Raw genomic sequence first — 24,395 nt, 5'->3', positions numbered from 1 at the left:
GATGTTATGACACTGTTACTCATTTGTACCTGTACCGGAACTGTAGTGGAATGCAGCTCTAAATATACATATGAAATTACAATGATTCCATATTCAAATATTAGTATATAAATATAATAAAATGATGTTTGCCTCTTGGTATGTTTAGTCAATCATCTAATTATATCAAAGTGACCCAAGAGAGACAATTCTACCATGCAGAGATCCATTCTCAGTGATGTTTTACTTATCACTTACATTTTTTTAAAAATAGGTAACTTGTCAAAAGTCAGTAACCCTGTAAATATCAACAGTGAAGAAGTCTGGTGAGATTTCGAGAAGTGTTTCCATAAAGAAATTCTCATATACAAATTCTTAACATTTCCGGATATAATTCTGACAGCACCAGTAAATCACAAAGTCAATTTTCCTTTGATAAAAGGGGAAAAAAATTCAGTCTTTTTATTTCTACACGTTCCCAGTAAAAGATCACATTTAACCCTAATAAGAGATTCACCCTTCTAAGCTCAGCAATGTTAATGGACTCAAAATGGTGTATCTCTGCTGAGAATCGCCTTGAAATATTATTACATGTGACCAGAAGGCCTACTAAAAATTATTTGTGAGGTACTGACTTATGAAGATGTATTGGTAAGGTTGATTTTTGCTTTTTGGCATGGGACCCACAGGTAGCCATGCCGTGCTCTAAAAGGTCTTTAACACAATTACTATTTTGTTCTTTTCATGTAGAATTTTAACAGGAAGTGAAAGATGAGGAAGAGAGCAAGAAGAAAAGAGAAAGAAATGGAAGATGGAAGGGAGGGGAACAGGCAGGGAGAGGAGGACAAACTCAAGATGGAGGAACAAGTGAGGAATAAGACTAGCATTTTTTTTTGCCATCAAGTCACAGTTGACTTATGGCGACCCAATATGGTTTTCAAGGCAAGAGACGTTTGAAGGTTATCTGCCATTGGTTGCCTCCATGTCATGACTCTGGTATTCCTTGGAGGTCTCCCATCCAAATACTAGCCAGGGCTGAGTGTGTGTGACTTGCCCAAGGTCACCCAGCAAGACTTGAAGCTGGGTTTCCCAAGTCTTAGTCCAACGCCTTAAACACCACACCATGCTGGTTCTCAAAACAAGCAAACACACTACAAAAATAGGGTTTGTCCCATGACAGCCTTAAAGAGAAAGCAGCAGGGGAGAAGCCCAGATCATTAGCTCCACAATGGATAAACAGTGGCCTAGGAGAATTCTATTATTTTGGCTTTGATTACACAGCCCAAATAATGCACTTTCAATCCACTTTCAGTGCACCTTAACGATCGTTTGCAAGTGGAATTTGCCAGTTCACACAGTAAAATCCACCTTCAAAGTGCATTGAAAGTGGATTGAAAGTGCATTATTTGGGCTGTGTGAAAGTACCCTTGATTTTTTCAATCTCTAATTTTGAATTAATGCTTTAAATTGAAAAGTGTCTTGGATGCCTTGGCAAAGAAGTAGTATGTTAATGGAGCAGCTATTTAAGTTATTCATTAAAAGTGTTGCAGATTAGTATTCTAGGTGATAGCCAGATTTGAAGAACTCTGACATCAATCTGAAAACTCAATCAATTAACTTTCAAGAGGGAAATGTTCTGCTTTTCGGACTAGAAAGCAACATACGTACAGGGATACATCTTGGATATTCCACATTCCCTTGTATACATTGTGTTCTGAAGGGAGGGGATAATGGAGCCTCTCGATGGTTCCATATACACCTAAACTCCATTGTATCTCCAGATTGTGAATACAATTTTGGATCAGATCTCCACTTCAACCAAATATTGTTACGTGCCATATCTTCTTCACTTACTGTACAAGCCTCTGGGGAAAAAAACAAGAAATTGCATCTTTTTGAGATTAACACTGTTCATTTGACAAAAGTATGTTGTCAGATAGATGTGAAAAGCAAGACGTAAGAACCAGATGACAAACTGACAGGAAACATATGAAGCTGCTTTTGACTGTTCCGTCAAATGGTTACTCCAACGAGCAGCCACACACCGACCCCCTGATAGAGGTTCTTTCCCAGCCCTAGTACATGATTCTGTTCCTAAAGTTACAGCCCTGGCTGTAAGGACTTAACCAGGATTTCAGCCAGGGTTCTCATACACTTAAAGCACCAACATCAAAGTATTGTGTATGATTACAAACTTTTCAAATACCCATGCATGTTGGAGTTTCTGTCCAGTGACCATTTTCACAACGTACTTCAGAAGATCCATTCATTACATACAAGTTTTGGCACTGATATCGCAATGTTGTGCCTGGTGGATAGCTGGCCTGAGCAGGGTTAAGAAAGTCTCCATTTTGAATACCAGGAGGAGGACCGCAGTTAGGATCTGTAATGATACATTGCCTCCGAGAATAAATAAATAATTTATTTAAAGCATTTTTATGCTGTCTTTCCATCCGATCAGGGTCCCCAAGGTGGAGCACGTGGAACATTAGAATAATTATAACAAAATTATATTAATTAAAACAATTCAATAAAACACGTCAACAAACAAACAAAAAACATTCAGATCAGGAAGGAGGGTCAACAACCTTTATTGGGATTATGCCAAACAATACTGGGTGTGCTGCCCCTGGCAGAATTGTAGTTAGCAGTTTGTATTTTGTATTAGTGAAGGAATTGAAGCTTAGTACCATATTAGCTCACGTGTTTTCTGTATTGCCTCTCTTATTGGTCAATTTAATTTCCTCTTCCAGGTGATGGCAGCTTGCCTGCCAAAGTTTTATTGCCTTCATTGCATTGTTAGAAGATTCGCAGCAATGAGAGACATGCAGATCCAATCTCTTTTTCACAGACTTCTCCAAAGGACTCTTATCACAAAGAATGACTCTGATATTCATCCTCAACCAGGTTGTAAGTCTTAAGGATCTATTTCAGAAGCACGTGAATAAACTTGATTTGAGACTGAGTAGTTGTCAGGCCTGTGTCTCAGTTGGTTTTGTTTTCCCACTGACCAGCTCTCAAGGACTGTTATGCATACCTAAACTCTTTTGAAGCTATGGGAACCACAGCTCTGTTTGTGTTTTGTAATCTCTTGCTTCTTTCATGCTTTTATATTACCAAGTGCAACACAGCAAGCTACATTGCTGTCGCCTTTTTCTTTGTTCCGTTGTCGGACTAGGGAAATGAAACGTCGGCGGCTCTCAACCTCCTCAGCTAGCAGAATCCAATCCTCCAGGGTCTCGGGATCACCCTGCATATACGACCAGTTCAGAATGTCAGGGTGTAAGGCTTCCCTGAAATAATGAATAAGGGTGGCCTCTGGCCAGTCCACAATTTTACTGGCAAGTCTCTGGAATTCATCTGCAAATTCCCGGACTGGAGAGGAGCCCTGTCGGAGTTGTAACAGTTCTGCTTTGGCCCGTTCCCCCATAAAGGAGTCCTCAAACCGTCTCCGCAAGGCAAACATAAAATTGTTGAGGGAGCGGATGGATCGGGACCTAGTGTCAAATTGGAGGACCATCCAGTCGGCTGCTTTCCCTGTCAATAAAGAGGCTACGAAATGAACTCGGCTATCCTCCGTGGGAAAGTATCGCCCTTGTTTTCTCATGTAACTGTCCCCTTGATGCAGAAAACAGGGCAGAGTTTCGAGCGAACCATCATAGGTCGTTTTCAGCCAAAGCTGCTTCCATTACTCAGGAACAATTACTCAGGAAGAGGTTATCTCACAGCCTCCGGCCAAGAATACTGGGGGTATACCAAATGTCAGACTACAATTGCAATTCTTATGATGTAGACATGCATCTCAGTGAGTTTTGTGTAAGAAGAAAAAGAATTTTGTGGCCCCCACAAGCATGAAGCTATCTTAGAAAGTTCTTTAGGAACGATAAAATATGGATAGCATCTGAGTTAGCACAGACTGGAACTCACCGATCAAATCTCTAAATCTGGCACATCTATCATTTTTAATCAACATTTTTCTGATGCCTGTCAGTTTTCAAAGTGTCATTTGCAAGGCACAGTTGGTACCATGGTCTAGTTAAACACAGACATTGCAAAATCTTTAAGTTTTTTTCTTCTGTGTTTCCCGTGAATTGCCTATTAATTGCCGGTTGCTGGGAGTTTGGGGAAGCATTCTGGACTAGAGGAAGTTGGTTTGATCCAGCAAGGCAATCCTTAGATACTTAAGATTACACCCTCAGGATCACTGAAAACAAATTAGCAGTTAAGCTTTAAATGTTCTGAGATCCCAAGTATGCATTCTTGCCGTATACATTTAACATATACTGATGGAACAGACAGAAAGAGAGCAGACTATGCAGGACTAAAGAAAGTGACTCCTACACTAGCCCTGGCCTGTGTAACACAGAGCAGCAGGCACATATTATGACTTGCCAGGTGCTTGCCAATGTATACATCCCTTTTTATTTTATTTTTAAATTAAAGTTTATCTCAGAGCAGAACATATGGACTTCTACATGTATTGTATTTCAGTATTCTATAAATACTGTCTGGTACAGTGGCAGGTCTGAGGGCTAGAGGCATGGTCCAAGTTGAATGCCAGGTTGTCTCTAGGCTCAGGTATCAAAAGCATAGTACCAAAAGCATAGTCCAAACAAGGGGTCAGAATCCAATCCGGGGTCAGAGTCACACAGATTCAGAAACAGCCAGAGTTCACAGTCAACACAGAGTGGTAACAACACACTGTTCCCACAATGAGTCACCCACCACGGCCTCCTTAAATAGCCCTGAAGTGGATCAGTTGCTGTGCTTTACCTTGACTCAGCATTCTCTGCCTGGTGAAGCTTGTTAGCCTCCTTACAGTAATCTGGGTGTGTCCTTCACTGACTTTGTAATCTGGCACTTCTTTTCTGATCATGTAGCTGTGCCCTGAATCTTTTGCGCCTCTGCTCCAGTGGCTCTGGGGAAATTTCTGGCGGTACCGCCTGAGTCTGAGCTTCTGGCACAGGTAAATCTCCTGCACTGGGCAGCTATAGACACGGGGAGGCTCCTCCTCCCTGTGGTTGCTCAGCCTGCTGCGGCTGCTCTATTCCCCTGCCTTCCTTTGCTTTGAGGTCCTCTTCATGTGAGGAAGCCTCAGTAGGCTGACTCATGATAAATACAATCCCTATTTTTATATGATAGGGAGTACCAAACCAGTGGAAGGCAGCAATAAATAAGAGGTCTATGTTCAATGTGGTGGATTGTAAATTAAGCAGGCATGCTCTAGCCACTGACAAGGGGGCTGTTTCCTAAAAGGACATGCAAGAATGTCCAAAGGGCAAACTGTAACAGTTCTAAGTATATCTTATCGTTTAGAAGATTATGAGCATCAAATTACCTGTGCATCTTGGTAGTTTTGTCCATTGCTTGTTGAAGCATGTCACTACCATTGGTCCAGAAGGATTCCAGCCTGGGTCACACTGATAATGCACTCTTTCAGAAGGCATATACCTTTCCTTTTGTTGACCAACAATTTCACCATGGGCAATCTCGGTTGGGGGAGGACACGTGACATCTGCAATGATAGGTATAAACAATTGTACACATACACACACATACACAAGGTGGGTGAGTTAAAAAGGTATAAATACTTCTGAGTGACGGGTGGGGGGGGGGAGAGAATCTTGCTCTCCAATGTGACAGAAACCCAATGATAAAGCATCTGGAAAAGGTAACAGAAAGAGAGAGGAAATTGTACATCTGTGTGACTTCAGCAAAGTCCAAGAAGTCGGGGCACTAGAATCTTATATTCTCACTATGCAAAGATTTAAAAGAACTATAGTTTTTAAAAGCCTTTGATTCCTCAAATTCTGGCTCTGGCATAGCTGGCAGAGGAGAAGGATGTTGGGGTTCATAGTGGGGGCAGCATCACCTTTGTGTGATGTTTGTAGATTTCTCAAAAACATCTGTTTGGGCACTGTAGAAAACAGAATGCTGGAATACATGGGTGCCAAGGTAATGGTTTTCCTAGGGCAAACATAAAACCTTGGCCCAGCCTGGATGATCGCTGTATGAAGTAAATTTGGATGTGTGCGTCATCATCCCAAAAAGGTCTAGATAAGCTGATAGGTACTACAGAGGAGAAATTTGCAGTTGTGATGCAAGTGCACTGATGACAAATGTCATTGTGTGGTCCCAGAAAAGAAATGCAGTCTGCTAGGCAGGAGTCTAAAGTATAGGATTTCCAAGGCAGCATTTTCAGAAATGCTCTTTCACGTGCAGGGCCAAGTAAAAATCCAGAAATTGTGGGTAGCAATGCATGGAAGGTGTGGTGATATTTCATAAAAATAATATGTAATTTGTTGCTAAAATCCATTCTTCCTTCAAAAGCATTGAAACATAGTGAACGTAAAGCCAGTTTGTCAAAAGGGATCCAGGAAGATTCCAGATTATAGCCCAGTAAGCCTAATATCTGTTTCAGGTAAACTAGTAGGAACCGTTATGAAAGAAAAACTGTTAAGCATATACAGAAGAACAAGCCCTTCTGAGGTAAATGCAGCATGGCTTCCATAAATGAAGTCTTGCCCCAACAATCTTATGCAGTCCCTCAGAAGTGTTAAGAAGTATGTGACTAAAAGTTAAATGACATTACATACTCAGACTTCTAAATCTGTTTCGGCAATGCTCCTCATAAAAACCTCTTGACTAAAGCGAGCACTCATATGAGGAAATATTAAAACTGGGTTGCCCTTAACTGTAATTATTGTTCATCCAGTGTCTTCTGTGCCGTCACACATTGACACACACAGGCCAGTTCCAGAAAAATATTTCCTAGCTATTAAAAATCTCCCCCGGTTGTGCTCAACAAGCCTTCCCACCAAAACTGCCATATGATATAAGGGAGTACTCCTGAGCGCCAAGAGGAACGTAGGAAGATGCATAAAACTGAGCTCACAGCAGGAACAGGAGAGAAGGAATGTCACCTGATGAACCTGATGAACAACAGTTACAGGTAAGAACAGCCCTATCTTTATCTGCAGTCTTCTGTGGTGTCCCACATTGAGAGTCTAGCAAGCTACTCACCATGGAGGCAGGTGTTAGCTGTGAATCAAATAGGCTGTGAAGGACTGCCTTGTTCACTGCCTTGCCACCTTCTTGCATTGACAGAGTAGTGCTTAACAAATGCATCCAAAGAAGATCATGTCGCAGCTCTACAGATGTTGGTGAGAGGAACCCCCTCAAGGAAAGCAGCCAGTGATGTTTGTGTCCTAGTGTAATGGGCCTCAAACAGAAAAGCTCATAATACTCCACCAAGGTGATATCAACTTTGAAAGCCTGAAACAATTCATCTGGACACAGTCTGAGAGGATCTGACCCTTGTTTTGACCCATGATGTAGGAACAGCTGATGATCTTTTCAAAACAAATTTATTCTTTGGAGGTAAAATTATAGAGGTCTCTTTAGATCAAACTTGTATCAGGTGTGTTCTCCTGTGATTGTGGGATTAGGGAATAACACAGGTGAAATCATGTCCTGGAAGATGTGAAATTCTGAGACAACTTTAGTGGTCCTAGGCTAGGGCTGTTGGAAAAAAAAATTGGGAAAAATTCAGATCCGGCAAAATTCGCACCGTTTTTATTCGGGAAATGCCAAATTCCGAACTCCCCCGATTCGGATCCGTGTAATTCGGCACGCAATTCAGAGTTCATGAATAAATTGGGCCATTCAAAGCCATTAAAACACATTCGCGCCTTTCTGCGGCTCCGGGGGGCATGTTTGGAGGTAGAGGTCCCAACCTTTGAGTGTACCTTGAGGAGACCATTCTTGCGAAAAACCCCAAGTTTTGTAAAGATTGTGAGACAGCAGGGTAGACTTCCCCTGCCTATGGAGGATCCACTGATTTAGCAATTTGCAATAATCTCTTTTCCTTTCTGTAAAATGTATTGAAATGTATTAGGGCAGCCAGGGAATAGCTTGTTGCTGGGCAGAATATCTCTGTATGTCTGTGTGCTAAGGAATTGGGGCAAGAGTCATGGAGGGTTACAGTAAACCATAACAAGAACTGGGTGAAACTGTTATTCTATTGCCGCCTCGATGTCTGGAGTGCTATCAGCGTTACCCTGAATGTTGATGGGTTGTCATATCTTGAATTTGGATAAATATTCCTTCCTCAGTACAATCGGGGCTCAGAGATTTTTACTCGCTAGAGTGCTCTGGGTAGCAGCTGCTCCAAATAAATAACTGTTTTCTTGTAAACAACGGTTTTGGGGTCTCCTTCTCCTCCACGAACCATTTTACCATATCAATTGGGTCAGGGGGTCCCGAGATATGGGGCCCGGAATGGGTCCCCCAAAATCACCCATTGGAATAAAGCCATGAAAAACACATTCGTGTATTTCCATGGCTCCGGGGGGGGCATTTTTGGAGGTAGAGGTCCCAAGCTTTCAGTGTAGCTTGAAGGGACCCTTCTTCCAAGAACCCCCAAGTTTTGTGAAGATTGGGTCAGGGGGTCCCAAGATATGCGGTCCCCCCCATCTGCCCATTGGAATGAATGGGAGCAGATGATCCTTAATGTGCATCTAGAGAGCGGCAAATCCAAGGCAAAACCTCCTGTGTATAAATGGCCAGAGAGAGTCTGTGTGTGTGAGTCTGCTAGAATCGTATTGGATTACTTCTGAGTCCTGACTCCCAGTCCCTGCTCCTGATGGAAGAGAAAAAGACATCCACAGTATGACCCATTTTGGGGCTTCTCTCTATAACTTTTTTCCTGTGTGTGTGTATGTGGGGGGGGGATTCTGTGTGTGTGTGTGTGTGTGTGTGTGTGTGTGTGAGAGTGAGTGAGTGAGTGAGGAGGAAAGCCAATGGGGGTGGGTTTACCTGTTCTGCTGGGTGGTGGGCTTGATTGCCTCTGTGTGGGACTGTGCTTTCTGCTGTTTTCACCAGTTGCCAACTTCGTCTGGAGTTAACTGTGGGTTAACAGAGTCTCTCTCTGGCTGGCTCCTATTGTTTCCAATGGGCTGTGCAGCCGCTCCTGTTGTTTATAATGGGCTAGCCTGTCATTCGTTTTAGTACATCCCATGTCAGTGAGTCTCTCTCTGCCTGGCCCGTTCTTCTCTCTGCCAGGCCCTGCTGTGAATCCCCCATAAAAAGCCAATCGTCTAAGTAGGGGAACAGAGAACAACCCTTAAGGGTCAAATGTGCCACTACCACTGCCAGGCAATTTGTGAATACACATTTTGTGAGAGTTGTGAAAACTCTCTTGTCCTCAGGCAAGGGCTCAATATGCTGGGATATTTTGTCCCAGAGAAAATATTGGCACCTAGCCATAATCATCAAAAAATTGGAGATTCTGAGTCCCAGGGCACCTGAGGCATAAATCTTTCGGTTCCATATTCTGAATCTTAGAGATATTGGTTTTAATAGTGTTTAAGATTCTATAGTTTCTATAGCTGATATTCCTTTGTTGGCAATAAATATTTAACTCACTGAAAGTGATTTAAAAGATGCTTATTTCCATAACTCAGTCCACTCAGATCGCAGGAAGTATTTATGATTTCAGTGTGGTGATGGCCACTATCAGTATTCTGTTTTGCCATTTGGATTGCCAAATGTAAAGATTGTAAAAGTGTCATTTGTAAAGATTGTAAAAGTGTCATTTGCAAGGCACAGTTGGTACCATGGTCTAGTTAAACACAGACATTGGAAAATCTTTAAGTTTTTTTCTTCTGTGAATATCAACTATAGAAACTCAGAAGTAATCCAATACGATTCTAGCAGACTCACACACACAGACTCTCTCTGGCCATTTATACACAGGAGGTTTTGCCTTGGATTTGCCGCTCTCTAGATGCACATTAAGGATCATCTGCTCCCATTCATTCCAATGGGCAGATGGGGGGGACCGCATATCTCGGGACCCCCTGACCCAATCTTCACAAAACTTGGGGGTTCTTGGAAGAAGGGTCCCTTCAAGCTACACTGAAAGCTTGGGACCTCTACCTCCAAAAATGCCCCCCCCGGAGCCATGGAAATACACGAATGTGTTTTTCATGGCTTTATTCCAATGGGTGATTTTGGGGGACCCATTCCGGGCCCCATATCTCGGGACCCCCTGACCCAATTGATATGGTAAAATGGTTCGTGGAGGAGAAGGAGACCCCAAAACCGTTGTTTACAAGAAAACAGTTATTTATTTGGAGCAGCTGCTACCCAGAGCACTCTAGCGAGTAAAAAGCTCTGAGCCCCGATTGTACTGAGGAAGGAATATTTATCCAAATTCAAGATATGACAACCCATCAACATTCAGGGTAACGCTGATAGCACTCCAGACATCATTTCCCGGAGCCGTGGAAAGCCGCGAATGTGTTTTTCATGGCTTTATTCCAATGGGCGATGTTTGGGGGGGACCCCTTCCGGGCCCCATATCCTTTACAGGCTTAAGGGTTGTTCTCTGTTCCCCTACTTAGACAATTGGCTTTTTATAGGGGATTCATAGCAGGGCCTGGCGGACCAGGTCATCTTTGCTACTGATTCATTGGCAGCGTTAAGACTTGTTAATTATGATCAGTCCAGGCTTCAGTCTACCCATGTCATTGATTTTATCTGAGCCAAATTTACACACTATCTGCCAGGCCTACTTGCCCAACCAATATGTCAGTTCCATATAAAAGATGGTGAGTAAATTCTCAGCCAACAGATTCCAGACGGCATGGTCCATTCAGAAGGTGCTTGGATTGATGGCATCTACTTCAGGTGTAGTGGGCAAAATAAGGTTGCAGAAGAGACCACTACAGAATTGGTTTCTGCGCTGTTTTACCCTGAATGTGCTTCCCCCGTGGAAACACTTATCAGTTCCTGGGGCGGTTATAAGGTCCTTAGCCTGGTGGGTTTCTGAGGGTAATCTGACTATTGGGGTTCCTTTTCAGGCTTCCCACCCTCAGATTTTCTTGGGTATGGACTCATCCCTCTCAGGCTAGTGGGCCCATTGTATCGGGTTGCATGCACAGGGAGCCTGGTCCCCGGCTGAGGCTAGATTGCATATTAATTTCTTGAAGCTCAGAGCAATTAGGTATGCTTTGGCCACTGGGTGGTCGCCATGGACAACACGATGGTCAAATTTTATACAGCCAAGCAGGGGGGCACAGCTGCAAGGAGAGAATAAAGCTTCTCCATCTTTTGCTTCCAATTATGTAATCTATTTGATTTCTATACTGGTTGCCTGGTGATGTCCATGTATACAATTGTCTGTTTGGTTCCTGAAACATGTGTTTGCAATTAACAAATTGTTGTCTTCACAGGATTCGATGAGTCGTTCTCCTGCTTCATTTCATGCCCCTCGCCCAAATCTGCCAACAATATTTGATTCTGCTTTGATTCCTACTTTTGCATTCTAGTCACCTATGATTATCAGAACATCTCATTTAGGTGTGTGATCAATTTCTTCCTGAACACTTGCACAAAAGCTTTCAAATTCTTCCTCATCAGCATCTATAGTTGGGGCATAAACTTGAATGATGGTTATGTTGATAGACTGAAAATACAGATCTTAAATTAACTTGAAAAGTTTAAAGTATTGTCTCAGGCATTTGGCTAAGATTTTCCAGCTATGGATGTTTGTTTTTTTAATCTCTGTTCAGCGTAAAGGGTTTAACTGAAGTTTTAACTGGACTTGTTGGTTTTATCCGAGTATTGCCATTCCTAAGATCCTAGAGTTTTCTCAGCTTTAGTTGCTTTGAAAGTTTGTTTCACTGCTTTGTTTCACTGCTTTGTTTCTTTTACATCTTTTAATGGTTCTTTGCATTTTTTCCTTTTATGCTCTCTCTATATATGGATGGCAGATAGCTGTTACTATTAAATGCACTAAAAGCCAAACTTTTGACCTGTAGTTAGTTTTAACTCAAGAAAAATCCTCCCATATCTGGAGATCAGGAAACATTGGTCTGTTAGTTGCCATTTCATTCCATTTTGCCATCTCCAGGCTCACGTTCAGCACTTACCTTCACATGTTGGTGGTTTTGACCACACCTTAATTTCACACGTCACGGTATCTGATCCAGACATTTCAAACCCTTCATGACATCGATACTGCACATGGTGGTCAGGCTTGTAAACTGCTCTTTGGCTACTGATAATATCAGCATTGGTAATTGTAGGTGGATCTCCGCAGGCTGCATCTTTAATAGGGAAATGATATGCTGTTATTACTCATAGTTATAAAAGAAAAATTTGAATGTTTCTGTTGCAAAGATGCTGCATCTTCCCATCACTCAACCTGCTATACCACTAAAAGTCAGGTTAGCAAATCTTCAATAGCAGGAAATGTTGACTGTAACAGAATAACAGAACTGAGAAGATTGAAATGGTTAAGTTTAACTGATTCATTGTACTTCCAAATGTATCAAGGTGTTTCACATACAAGTGTTTGAATCTTTATTTTCTACTGAGAGGGCTTCCTTTTGGCCGCCTCTGGTTTGTTTCTTAAACTTAAGTTTCTTTTACACAGTGTTTCTTCACTTGTAGGAGTTAGGAACATTAACATATTTCCCCAGTTTCTCTCTTAAACTGGCCTGGGATAGCTCTTCACCAGAGCTATCTCCTATTAAACCTGACTTTGATAGGCTCAGGCTAGGCTGATCTCCTCATAGCTCAGAATCTAAGCAGGGTTGGCCCTGGTTAGAATTTGGATGGGAGATCTCCAAGGACTACCAGGGTTGTGATGCAGAGTTAGGCAATGGCAAATCACCTCCAAAGACCTCTTGCCTGGAAACCCTATGGAGCCGCCATAAGTCAGTTGTGACTTGACAGCATGTGCGCACACCCATATCTCCCATTAAACTCTTAGGAATCACTCTATAAACCTTAGAGCTATTTTCCTTATAGAACAGTTTATGGATCCTGACCTGATCCAAAATGTGTTCCTTTTCACTCCTGAGCAGAAAATCCTCCACCAGACAGCTTACATACCTGTTTCCAAGCTTTGCCTTTTTTCTTCTCTTCCAGTAAACTGTCAGTTCACAATTGTCACAGCTCTAATTGCCACTCGCAAAATTCTATTCCAACTCCCTCACAGCCTCTTATGATTTTGGGGGACCAGGTTTGTTTGCCCTGACCTGGATGGCCCAGGCTAGCCTGATCTCGTCAGATCTCAGAAGCTAAGCAGGGTCGTCCCTGGTTAGTATTTGGATGGGAGACTACCAAGGAAGTCCAGGGTTGCTGTGCAGAGGAAGGCACTGGCAAACCACCTCTGTTAGTCTCTTGCCTTGAAAACCCCAAAAAGGGGTTGCCATAAGTCGGCTGTGACTTGACGGCACTTCACACACACACACAGGTTTGTTTAGAACTCTAAAAGTTCCCCTCAATTACAAGATGTTCTTAGGGTAGCTTTGTGTTCATTGTTGTGAGATAACTTTTGTGGTATGCAAGTAGAACATAAAGCTCACTGAAGCAGAAGTTGTAGGTAAATAACTCATTACTCATCTGAAGCCATGTTCTGGAGGACTTTTCTCCCAAAGGCTGCATCGACTGACACGAATGAGTCTATTCTATAATGCCTAACGATAGTTGAAGGGCTCAACCATGTCGCAGCTTCGCACATTTCTTCCACTGATGCCTGCCTATCAAAGGCTGCTGAAGTGGCTGTACTGCGCACTGAATGAGCTGTAATGCCCAACGGCACTGGAACATTGCTGTATTGATAGCAGACTTGAATGCACTGACGAATGCATTTGCTGATAGCAGCATTAGACATCTTACTCCCCTTACTGGGGGGAGAGACAGAGATGAAGAGGGTTTCAGAACTACGAAAGGTCTCTGTTCTGCGCAAGTAGATATTTAAAGCTCTTTCCATATCTAAAGTTCACCAGCTCTTCTCTTTTGGGTTAGATGGACTGGGACAAAAGGAAGGTAGCTGAGGTTCCTGCTGTTTATGGAACCTGGGACTTACTTTAGGTTTGAAGGTCGGATCGGTACGCAGAATGACTTTATCGGTGTGAAAGATGCATAAGCTCTTTCTGGCTGAAAGCACACCTAGCTCCGACACCCTCCTAGCCAAGGTCACAGCTACTAGAAACAGGACTTTCATCCTAAGATGGTTCAGGGACGCTTCTTTGAGGGGATCAAACGGAGGTTTTGTCAGAGCCTGAAGGACTACATGCAGTCGCCAGGTGGGAAAGCACTGAATCACTGGGTTGGGCGTTGCCGCTACTCCTTTAAGGAAGGCAGAGACATGTGGATGCCTAGTGACCGGAAAACCGTCCAGTTGAGGAATCACTGTTGCTATTGCTGCTAACTGTCTGTGCAATGTAGAAGCTTTTAGGTTCTGTGATACCCCTTCCTGAAGGAACTCCAGAAGGTCACTCATGGAGATCGACAACAGCTCTATGCCCTTTCGGCTACACCACCAAGCAAAAGCCTTCCAGGAGAAATTGTAGATTCTTCTGCTGGACTCCTTTCTAGCCTCTTGCATGGTATCGACTACCCTCTGAGAGTACCCCAGGTCTACAAGCCTCTTCCTTTCAAGACCCAGGCGGTCAGTTTTAGCCAAGCCGGATCCGGGTGGAGCAGACGTCCCTGGCGGAGAAGGTCCTGAACTGCTGGAAGTGGCCATGGTTCATGAACTGACAGCTCTCTCAATGTAGGAAACCAAAGCCTTCGTGGCCAATGAGGGGCAATCAGAATTACACGGGCCTCCTCCTGATGAATCTTTCAAAGGACCCTGGGGAGGATTGGAAGAGGGGGGAAAGCATACAGAAGACCCCGAGGCCACAGGGACTCCACTCCCTTTGCCCTCTGATGGTAGAATCTCAATAGAAACCTCGGTGTCTGATGGTTCTTGTGTGAGGTGAATACATCTACGAGAGGTAGTCCGAACCTTTCTACTTTCTGTAGGACACCTCCCTCTTCAATGCCCACTCTGCTTCGTCTACTTGTTGACTAGGGCTGTTGATTCGGTTCGGCCTGAACTGAAAATCAGCCGAATTTCCCCTGATTCAGTGGTTTTTAGTTCGGGAGGAACCGAACTCAAAACTGGCGGGCAACCGGGGGGGCCGAATTCAGCGAGTTTGGGAGTTCGCGAATAAATCCGGCAAATTCGGGGTCGTCAGTAAGCAGCATAACCGTCAGTAAGCAGCATTCTCCTCCCTCGGCCAATCGGTGGCCAAGCTGGGTCTTCTTCTGGCCAATCAGTCAGGATTGAGTACTGGAGGAATCAGCTGATGTGCGGCCCGGCCAGGGAGAGAGAGAGAGAGAGAGAGAGCGAAATCCTCGTGTGTGTGTGTGGGGGTGCTTGTGCACATTCGCTCCTTTCTGTGGCTGCAGGGGGCGTATTTTTTGGGGTACAGACACAAAACTTTCAGTGGAGCTTCAGATGAAGCTTCTTAAGATACCCCCCAAGTTTTGTAAGCATTGGGTCAGGGGGTTCCGAGATATGGGCTCCCCCTTTTTCTTTCCATGGCTGCAGGGGGTGCATTTTGGGGGGTACAGACCCCAAACTTTTAGTGGAGCTTCAGATGAAGCTTCTTAAGATACCCCCCAAGTTTTGTAAACATTGAGTCAGGGGGTCTCGAGATATGGGCTCTCCCCCTTTCCCTCCCCCTTTTCCCATTTATGTGGCTGCAGGGGGCGCTTTTTTGGGGATATAGCCCCCAAACTTTCAGCATAGCTTCAGACAATCATTCTTAAGATACCACCCAGGTTTTGTAAAGATGGGTTCAGTGGGGGCAGAAATATCGCCTCCCCCTTTTCTCTTTCCGTGGCTGCAGGGGGCGCATTTTGGGGGTGCAGATCCCAAACTTTGAGCAGAGTTTCAGACAAGTGTTCTTAAGAGACCACCCAAGTTTTGTGAACATTGGGTCAGGGGTCCCCGAGATATGGGCTTTACCTTTTCCCCTTTCCCCTTTCCCCTATTGGGATGAATGGATCAGCCGATCCTGTGCATCTCCAGAGCAAAACGTCCCGTGCCTAATTGGAATCATCTTGGATTACAAGTCCTCCCCAGCCCCTCCTGATGGAACAGAAGTCAGCCACAGTAAGACCCCTTTGGGGGCTTTAATTTATAATTTTTCTCCTGTGTATGTGTGTGTGTGTGGGGGAAAGCAGAGTCTGTGTGTGTGTGGGGAGGGAGCAGTTTCTGTGGGTGGGGGGGAAGCCAAAGGGGGCTTTCGTCGCTTCTGCCTGGGGTGTGTGTTCCTCATCGAGTCTCTCGCTCCCTGGTTTGAGGGGGGAGGTTTCAGTTGTGTGTCTTCTGGTTTTTCCTGTTGCAAAGGTGTTGTTTTACTTTGCAGTTGCTTTGCAAACTTTTCAGCTGTTGTCGGGGCTGGGAGCTTTGTGCGTGGGAGGCAAGCTCTGCTGAGAGATGCACATTAAGGGTGGGGGGACCCCTTTCAGGGCCCATATCTCAGCCCCCCCTGACCCAATCTTTACAAAACTTGGGGAGTCTTTCAATAAACGTCCTTTGAAGCTCTGCTGAAAGTTTGGGACCTCTAACCCCAAAAATGCCCCCCCCAGAGCCGCGGAAAGGCTCTATTGTGTTTTTAATGGCTTTATTCAGCCGAATTTTTTTCCCGAACTTTGAATTCCCGCCGAATTGAACGGACCCGAAGTGGGGGAGTTCAGACTTCGGCATATCCTGAATCTAAACGGACCGAATCCGGCAGAATCCGTACTATACCGAATTTTTTTAAATTCAACATCCCTATTGTTGACGGCTGAGCCAGTCTGCTTGCGTGTTCATCTCTCCCTTGATGTGCTCCGCTCTGAGTGAGGCCAGATGTTTTTCTGCCCAGCTTAAGATGGCCGTTGCCTCTGCGTGTAGGGAGGAGGAGTGAGACCCTCCTTCCTTGTTGATGTGGGCCTTTGCTGATATGTTGTCCATTCTCAACAAGAGGTGATGATTTTGTATCAATGGCTGAAACTCCAGCAGGGCCTTCCGTATGGTTCGAAGCTCCAACCTGTTTATATGCATCCTTCTCTCGGCCTGGTTCCAATGACCCTGAGCCATGTGGTGATGAAAGGTTGCTCCCCAGCCTTCCAGGCTGGCATCTGTAAATATTTGGGTTGTGAAGGTCAGAAGGTAAGTCTGCCCCTTGGAAAGGTTGGATTCTACTGTCCACCATTTGAGGCTGACCCTCACTGGATATGGAATGAAGACATGGACATCCCTCTTCTGGAGTATCTGTAATTGAAAAGGTTTCAGGGACCACTGCAGTCCCCGCATATGAAAGCATGCCCACGGCACCGATCCGATACAGGCCACCATGAGACCCTGTAGTCTGACTAGGGTAGTCAGGCCTGTTGACTTGGCCAGGATGACCTTTCTTGCTAGGGCTGTGATGGTTAAAGTAGAATCCGGTGGAAGTAGAATCGTGTTTTGATTCGTGTCTATGATTACTTCCAGGTGAGTAATAGTTCTCGATGGGCAAAGGTTGCTCTTGCCCTGATACACTAGAAACCCATGACTCTCCAAGGTCTGCAGTACAGTGTTCGTGTATTGGACTGTCAACTGTTCTGATGGAGTGCTCACCAGGATGTCATCGAGATAGGGGAATATGTGGATCCTCTTTTCTCTCAGGTGAGCCACGGATCTTGAGCGTGACATGTACAGATTGTTACTATTTAAAGCAGTTTTGGCAGGTCCATTAATAACAGTTCTAGTAAATATGGGTAGCTTAATAGCAATTAGTAAGCATAATCGCCAAAATATTTTCTCAGAAAATGCTTTAGAACTTGTTATATTTAAAGTTAAAGTTTTGAAAAACCAACAAGTTTTTTACGGACGCTCTAGGTCGGCACAAACAGGAAGTAGGAAGTTAACCGGAAACGATGCAGCCGCGGACCTTCCGATGTTCCCTTTTTGTAGTTTTTTCAAGATGACCTTTAGATGGTGCACCAGGGGGACTCCTTCCAGTCCTGCGCGTTCGTAGAGCTTCCCTTCTTCCTGAGATCGGCAGACGTATTTTGTAGAGCACATCCGGAAATTGCAGAAATGAAATTTAAAGACGCAAGTAGGGAGTGGCCAGAAAGGAGGTAGGGTGCCAAGAAGAAGGAGGGGTTTATTCCTCCTTTCCCCTCAAACGCCACATCTTGATTGGTCCCTCTCATGTCGGTCAGAAAAGTTCAGTTGTTGTGTCTACCCATAGATCAATATGATAGAGTTCCTGCCGCTTTATCTGATGGCTTATCTCAACAGAAGAAGACTTGTTGCAATGGGGGGGGGGAGTATGCAAAGGTCCCAGGAGTTGCCAGCTACCCGATTGACTTTATATATGCTCAGTAAGATCAAAAGTATTTTTTGTACTCACTTAGACTTCTGAGAGTGAGGTATTTTCCTTAAATAGTTCATAAGATGGTTATTGGTGCTGGAGGTCCAAGCCGGTAGCCAAGAAAATGCCCAAGGCGATGCTTTCTCCTCTCAATGCCGAGCAGGACAGCATCCACATCTCCGTGGGACTTAAAAAAGCTCCCTCGGAGAGTATGGGAGTCACAGTGCTATCTTCGGGCTGCAGAGGGATTCCTGCATCCCAGCCCACTATTTAGGACCGGGTTGGTGTGCTAATTGCACTCCAATTAAAAGCGTATCTTGGATTCTCCTGGGAACTCTCCCAGGAGACTGCTGCCGGGACCAGCGCAGACACCAGAAGTCCAAACTTTTACCTTTCAATAAAAAGTTGTTTGCATCATTTAAAGTTCAGTTATTGTGTTTTTCTTTTAAGACAAAAGATGTTAATGTATGAGTTGTTTTTTCTAAACGAAAACCTCAATATTCAGGTTAAATTGCCGTGTTGGCACTTTGCGATAAATAAGTGGGTTTTGGGTTGCAGTTTGGGCACAGTCTCTAAAAGGTTCACCATCACTGCTCTAGGACAATAGGTAAGTATAGGTTAAAAGACAAAGAGATTTACACCCATTTTGTTATTGCTTTTTAATGAGATAATAGTAAAAGGGAAAAGTCCTACAACATGGCAAGAAGCTCATATATCTTTGATACCTAAAGAAGGGGCTGACCCATATCTTCTGCAGGCCTACATACCAATCTCTCTGTTAAACGTGGATTATAAATTATTCGTCTCTATTCTAACCAAAAGACTTCAAAGGGTCATAACCCAAGTAGTACACCCAGACCAAACGGGATTTGTTCCCAAGAGACTTATGAGAGACAACGTTAGATTAGTCCTCAGTGCCATACAACATATAAAATCAAAATCCACAAAGGTGGCAATGATCTTTCTTGATGCAGAGAAGGCGTTTGATAATGTCTCCTGGGATTTTTTAATGAACATTCTAAAACAAATCAGCTGTGGAGACACCTTCTTAATGATATACAATGCTATATATTCTACACAAAAAGCACGACTTTAAATGGAACTCTCTCATCAGAATTCAAAATAGAAAAGGGTACCAGACAAGGATATCCGCTCTCTCCAGTGTTATTTGATTTGTCAATGGAAGTTTTGGCAAAGTACATAAGACTTGATCCAAAAATCAGAGGTCTCCAAAGAGGAAATGAAGAACACAAAATCAAAAGCTATGCAGATGATGTTGTTTTAATATGTCAAAACCCAATAGACACAATTATGCATCTACAATGCCACATCAACAGATTTGCCAAATATTCTGGTTATAAACTAAACAAAAACAAGACGAAGATAATGACATTTAATCTCTCAAAGGAAGAGAAGAAGCAAATCTGCAAAACAACACGTTGCCAAATAACTAAAGACCCGATAAAATATCTTGGAATAAACATATAATCCCAAAACAAAATATTATTCAAACAAATTATGAGAGAGTTTGTGCACAAATAGAAAAAGACTTAAATAGATGGTCTAAGACGATTATCTCTTGGCTAGGAAGAATATCTACAATTAAGATGAATGTACTTCCAAGATTCAACTTTCTATTTCAATTCCTACCAACAAGTCTTACAGACAAAACGACAGAAGATTGGCAAAGACAATTAAACTATTTTGTTTGGAATGAGAAAAAACCAAGAGTAAGATTCAAAGTACTGCAAGATGACAAGAAAAGAGGCGGACTAGTATTACCAAATCTTAAATTGTACTACCATGCTGCATGCCTAACATGGATAACAGATTGGCTCAAACAACCAAAGAACAGAAATATTATATTAGAAAGATCTGACTTACAGCAAGGTTTCCATAAGGTGTTATGGAGTCTGAAATCCCATTCTCAATCAGGAAAATCATTAGAAGATTGTGATATTAAACCAGCACTTTTGAAAGTTTGGAATAAGTACTGAACTTGTCAACAAGGAATCTATTAAAAGTTTCTGATGAGGCCCAAGAACCAGGTATAAGACCAATGTCTTACTTGGAATATTCAAGCAACGCTGAAATGCACCTTAGTTTGAAGGATCATTATATTTCTGAAGTTGAGGATTAGAGAGGAAGTTCATTTTGGGCTACTTGTGTAGCAGGGATGTGCATTCCAGATTTGGAAATATTTGGAAGCATCAAATAATGGTATAGTTACAGACAATTCAGAATCTGAATTATAGTTTTGGATATTAAGAATAATTTTTAATATTCAGAATCTCATTAACTTCTATAGAAAACAGACTAGGCTTCTTGCTAGAGGAGCAATGTGAAGCTAGGATTGCCAGGTCCCTCTTCACCACTGGCAGGAGGTTTTTGGGGCAGAGCCTGAGGAGGGCTGAGTTTGGGGAGGGGACGGACTTCAATGCCATAGAGTCCAATTGCCAAAGTGGCCATTTTCTCCAGGTGAAGTGATCTCTATCTGCTAGAGATGTAATAGCAGGAGATCTCCAGCTGGTACCTGGAGGTTGGCAACCCTATGTGAAATTGTTGGGTATTAGATAGCGAGCTTTGTTACATGTCAGACAGTTAAGGGGTTAATATTGTAACTGACCAAGTGGTCAGTTATGGTGGCCATTGCAGCCGTGCCTAAGGGTCATGTATACAACTATTTGCATGTTTAACTGCTTTCAATTCCTTTGTTAGAAGTGAAAGCAGTTACCCTTGTTCTTCTCCAAACGCCAGCCTGGAAGGATGAGAGGCTTTCTCTCTCTCAAGAATGCCTACTTTCATGAGAAAGCTTAGTGCCTGCCAGATGCTTCTGGCAAGTCTAGGAAATATAGAATGTAGACAGAATTAGTTGTTTTACTCCCAGTGAACTTTTACCCTCTACCCTGAGTTAGAGTAAAGATTGTTTTACTGCAAAGACAGATGTCTTGTGTCTTTTGTGCGTGTGTGTGATCTAGCCTTATCAATAGATCAAGAGGAACGATCCTATCCCTCTGAATGGTAGCAGAAAGTTAAGTACTGGGATTCCTTCACTGGAATAGCCCTAACAGAAATCTATTCCTCAGAAAGCTTGGTCTGGCTTCTTGAGAAAAGAAACTGATGCAGAGAGGCCAACTGAGCCAAGCAACAAGGCAAGGCTCAATAAATACCCAGCTGGCAGACCAAAAGGAGAACTGTGCATCTGATGTCCGTCAGCTGGGTATTTATTCAACCTTGCCTCGTTTCTTGGCTCAGTTGGTCTCTCGGGATTGCCCCTACCTCCCTCCCTGTATTTTGCATGGTTTGTTGGCAGTGTTAGCATGGGGCCGAATCCAGTTTGGGGGGAAAACTGGCCTACGTGCCCCTTTCCCCCACCTTGGGGATCCCATTAAGGGATTTTTGGGGAGGAGGGAAGGTCATTCAGGGGACATGCCAAGCTTGGGGGCTGTTGGGGCAGCCTCCAGGGGAATCATGGAGTGGCTGAAGTCCAAGTGGAGTTCCATATACCGTTATCCCATGCTACTCTTCAGCAGGTGGGCTGGGAGTTGGATGTTACTCATTGGTCTATTCAATAAAAACAGCTACTATGGCTATCCAATATTATGGCAAAAATGTTATGTACTTACATCCAAGTTAATAAACAAAAATAATACAAAGTGCAGTAGTTCTTCAACTAGTGTACATTTCTTCACAACTATATATAAATACATTGTGCTCTACACTTAATTGGCAAATGCTGCCACAGTCATTGCTGTTCAGGTGTAACATAAAATTTGCAAGGTACATACAACAAAATTAATAGAAGAATAAATGTACAGTCGACATGGACAAAAGGTCAATATAACACGTAGAAGACCAGGGTAGAACAGGCTTCCGGTAAGTAATCCGGTAAGTAATCTCTGTCATCTGGAGAGCCATTGTAATTCCAGGTGATCTCCAGCCCCCACCTGGAGGTTGGCAACCCTAGCTCCACTAGGGGAAATGGCTGCTTTGGAGGGTGGAATCTATGGGATTATACCCTTCTAATGTCCCTCTCCTCCTCAAACCCCACCCTCCCCTAGCTGCACTCCTCAAATCTCCAGGAATTTCCCAACCTGGAGTTAGCAACCCTATCTCCTTCCCACCCAACAGCCAGCCTACCTTCATCTGCCCTTCTGTCTTAAGTTTTATGTCTCCTCCCCCTCTACAGCCTCTGCCTTAGAAAACTAGTCTTTCTCCACAGTGGGGCCAAAGCCGCTTACCGTATTTTTTGCTCCATAAGACGCACTTTTTTCCTCCTCAAAAGTGAGGGGAAATGTCGGTGCATCTTATGGAGCAGATGCCAGCTGGGCGCGTGCACGTTGGGACGGTGCGAGCCGGCGTTACCCACCCCGACGGCCAGCTGGGAGGCGGGCGTGGCCGCATAGAGCCGGCTGGGCGCATGCGCGTCGGCGCAAGCTGGCGTTCCCCGCCCCAACGGCCAGCTGGGAGGCGGGCGGGGCTGCACAGAGCCGGCTGGGCGCGTGCGCGTCGGCGCGAGCTGGCGTTCCCCGTTCGACGGCCAGCTGGGAGGTGGGTGGGGCTGCACAGAGCCGGCTGGGCGCGTGGGCGTCGGCGCGAGCCGGTGTTCCCCGCCCCGACAAGAAATTTTTTTGTTTCCCTCCTCTAAAAACTTGTCCTATGGAGCGAATGCTGGCTGGGCGAATGCGGGCTGAACCCCGACAGCCAGCTGGGAGGTGGGTGGGGCCGCACAGAGCCAGCTGGGCGCCTGCGCTTCGGGACAGCACAAGCCGGCGCACACGCCCAGCCGCTCTGTGCAGCCCCGCCCGCCCCCCAACCTGCAGTCGGGGCGGGGAACGCCGGCTCGCGCTGGCTCGCCGCACATGCGCCCAGCCAGCATTCGCTCCATAGGACAAGTTTTTAGAGGAGGAAAACAAAATTTTTTCTTATGGTCAGGTGCGTCCTACGGAGCGAAAAATACAGTACATTAGTCTCTCCTCCTCATTTTTATTCACATAACAATCCTGTGCAGTTGGTTATGCTGACAGTATGTGACTGGTCCAAAATCACCCAGTGAGCTTTCACAGCACGATTTGAACCTGGGTCTTGCAGACTCTGCTCTGAAGCTCTAACCACTACACCACATTGGCTTTCATAGGGTGGTTGCTGTTGATCAGTAGCAAGCAGCCAGGCTTAGTTGAGTCATGCAAATCAAGGTGGTAGCAAGTCACCCAGAGGCTGCTGCCAAGCTTGGGGTTATCCACCTCCTGCTGAGTAGGGCTGTCGATTCGGTTCCATCCAAACTGGAAAACAGCCGAATTTCACCCAATTCGGCAGGGTCGGGGGGCCGCAGAAAAAATTCGGCAGGTTCAGGATCCCCCGAACCTGCCTTTTCCCGCCTTTAAAGAGCTCTCTGGAAGGCAAGCTTGCTCAACCCGGCAGGGGACAGGATCGCCTTCCCTTTCCCCCCAATCTCCCCCCCAATCTCCCGGGCGATCTTGGCCCCAGGATCGCCTTCCCTCCCCCCAATCTCCGTGGAGCAGTTTAAAGCCCCCCTCCAGCCTTCCCGGGGCTCCCGGGAAAGCGGGCGGGGGTGTGTGTCTTTGAACTTCTTCACACTGCCAGTGCAGAATACTTTAAAGCCCCTGCACCTCCCTTCCCGAGGCTCCTGGGAAAGCGGGTGGGGGGTCTTTGAACTGCTCCGCGCTGACAGCCATGGCAGCCATGGCAGCGCGGAGCAGTTCAAAGAGCCACCCGCCCGCTTTCCTGGGAACCCTGGGAAAGCAGGCATGTGGGTCTTTGAACTGCTCCAGCAGTGCAGAGCAGTTTAAAGAGCCACCCGCCCGCTTTCCTGGGAGCCCCAGGAAGGCGGGCGGGTGGGTCTTTGAACTGCTTCACGCTGCCAGCTTTATTTGGCTGAATTTATTCAGGAACACAAAATTCCAAGCCGAATTCCACGAATCCGAATAGGGGGAATTCGGAGTTTGGCATTTCCCGAATAAAAAAGGGGTGAATTTTGCCGAATTTGAATTTCCTGAATTTTTTTTCAACAGCCCTACTGCTGAGGCCTTTTCCCTTCCATAACCCTGCCCTCCGCAGATGTCACTACAAAATCTCCAGGAATTTCCCAACTTGGAGCTGGGAACCCTAGGCCTGGCCCCAGTGAGTCCTCCCGCAAAGGTCCAGATAGACCTGGAAAGGGCCCTGCCCCTCCCCCCTGCCTTTTACTCACAGACGTTG

At 44.8% G+C, this 24,395-nt stretch overlaps 1 protein-coding gene across 1 annotated transcript in view; it reads right to left on the bottom strand.

The window, feature by feature from the left end:
• Positions 1-268: 268 nt before the first annotated feature.
• LOC130473193 (complement factor H-like) overlaps positions 269-24,395 on the bottom strand; it is an 83,573-nt gene continuing 59,446 nt past the window's right edge. The window contains exons 10-14 of the mRNA XM_056844722.1: positions 11,916-12,092; positions 5,318-5,494; positions 2,186-2,362; positions 1,648-1,844; positions 269-277 (exon numbers count right to left, since the gene is read on the bottom strand). Of these exons, the coding sequence (XP_056700700.1) occupies positions 269-277; positions 1,648-1,844; positions 2,186-2,362; positions 5,318-5,494; positions 11,916-12,092 (737 nt within the window). The remainder of the gene's footprint in view (positions 278-1,647; positions 1,845-2,185; positions 2,363-5,317; positions 5,495-11,915; positions 12,093-24,395) is intronic.

The sequence above is a fragment of the Euleptes europaea genome, chromosome 2 (assembly GCF_029931775.1).
Source record: "Euleptes europaea isolate rEulEur1 chromosome 2, rEulEur1.hap1, whole genome shotgun sequence".
NCBI classification, from domain to species: Eukaryota; Metazoa; Chordata; class Lepidosauria; order Squamata; family Sphaerodactylidae; genus Euleptes; species Euleptes europaea.
The sequence above is the reverse complement of the archived record's forward strand: the minus strand, read 5'-3'. Positions and strand labels throughout refer to the sequence as shown.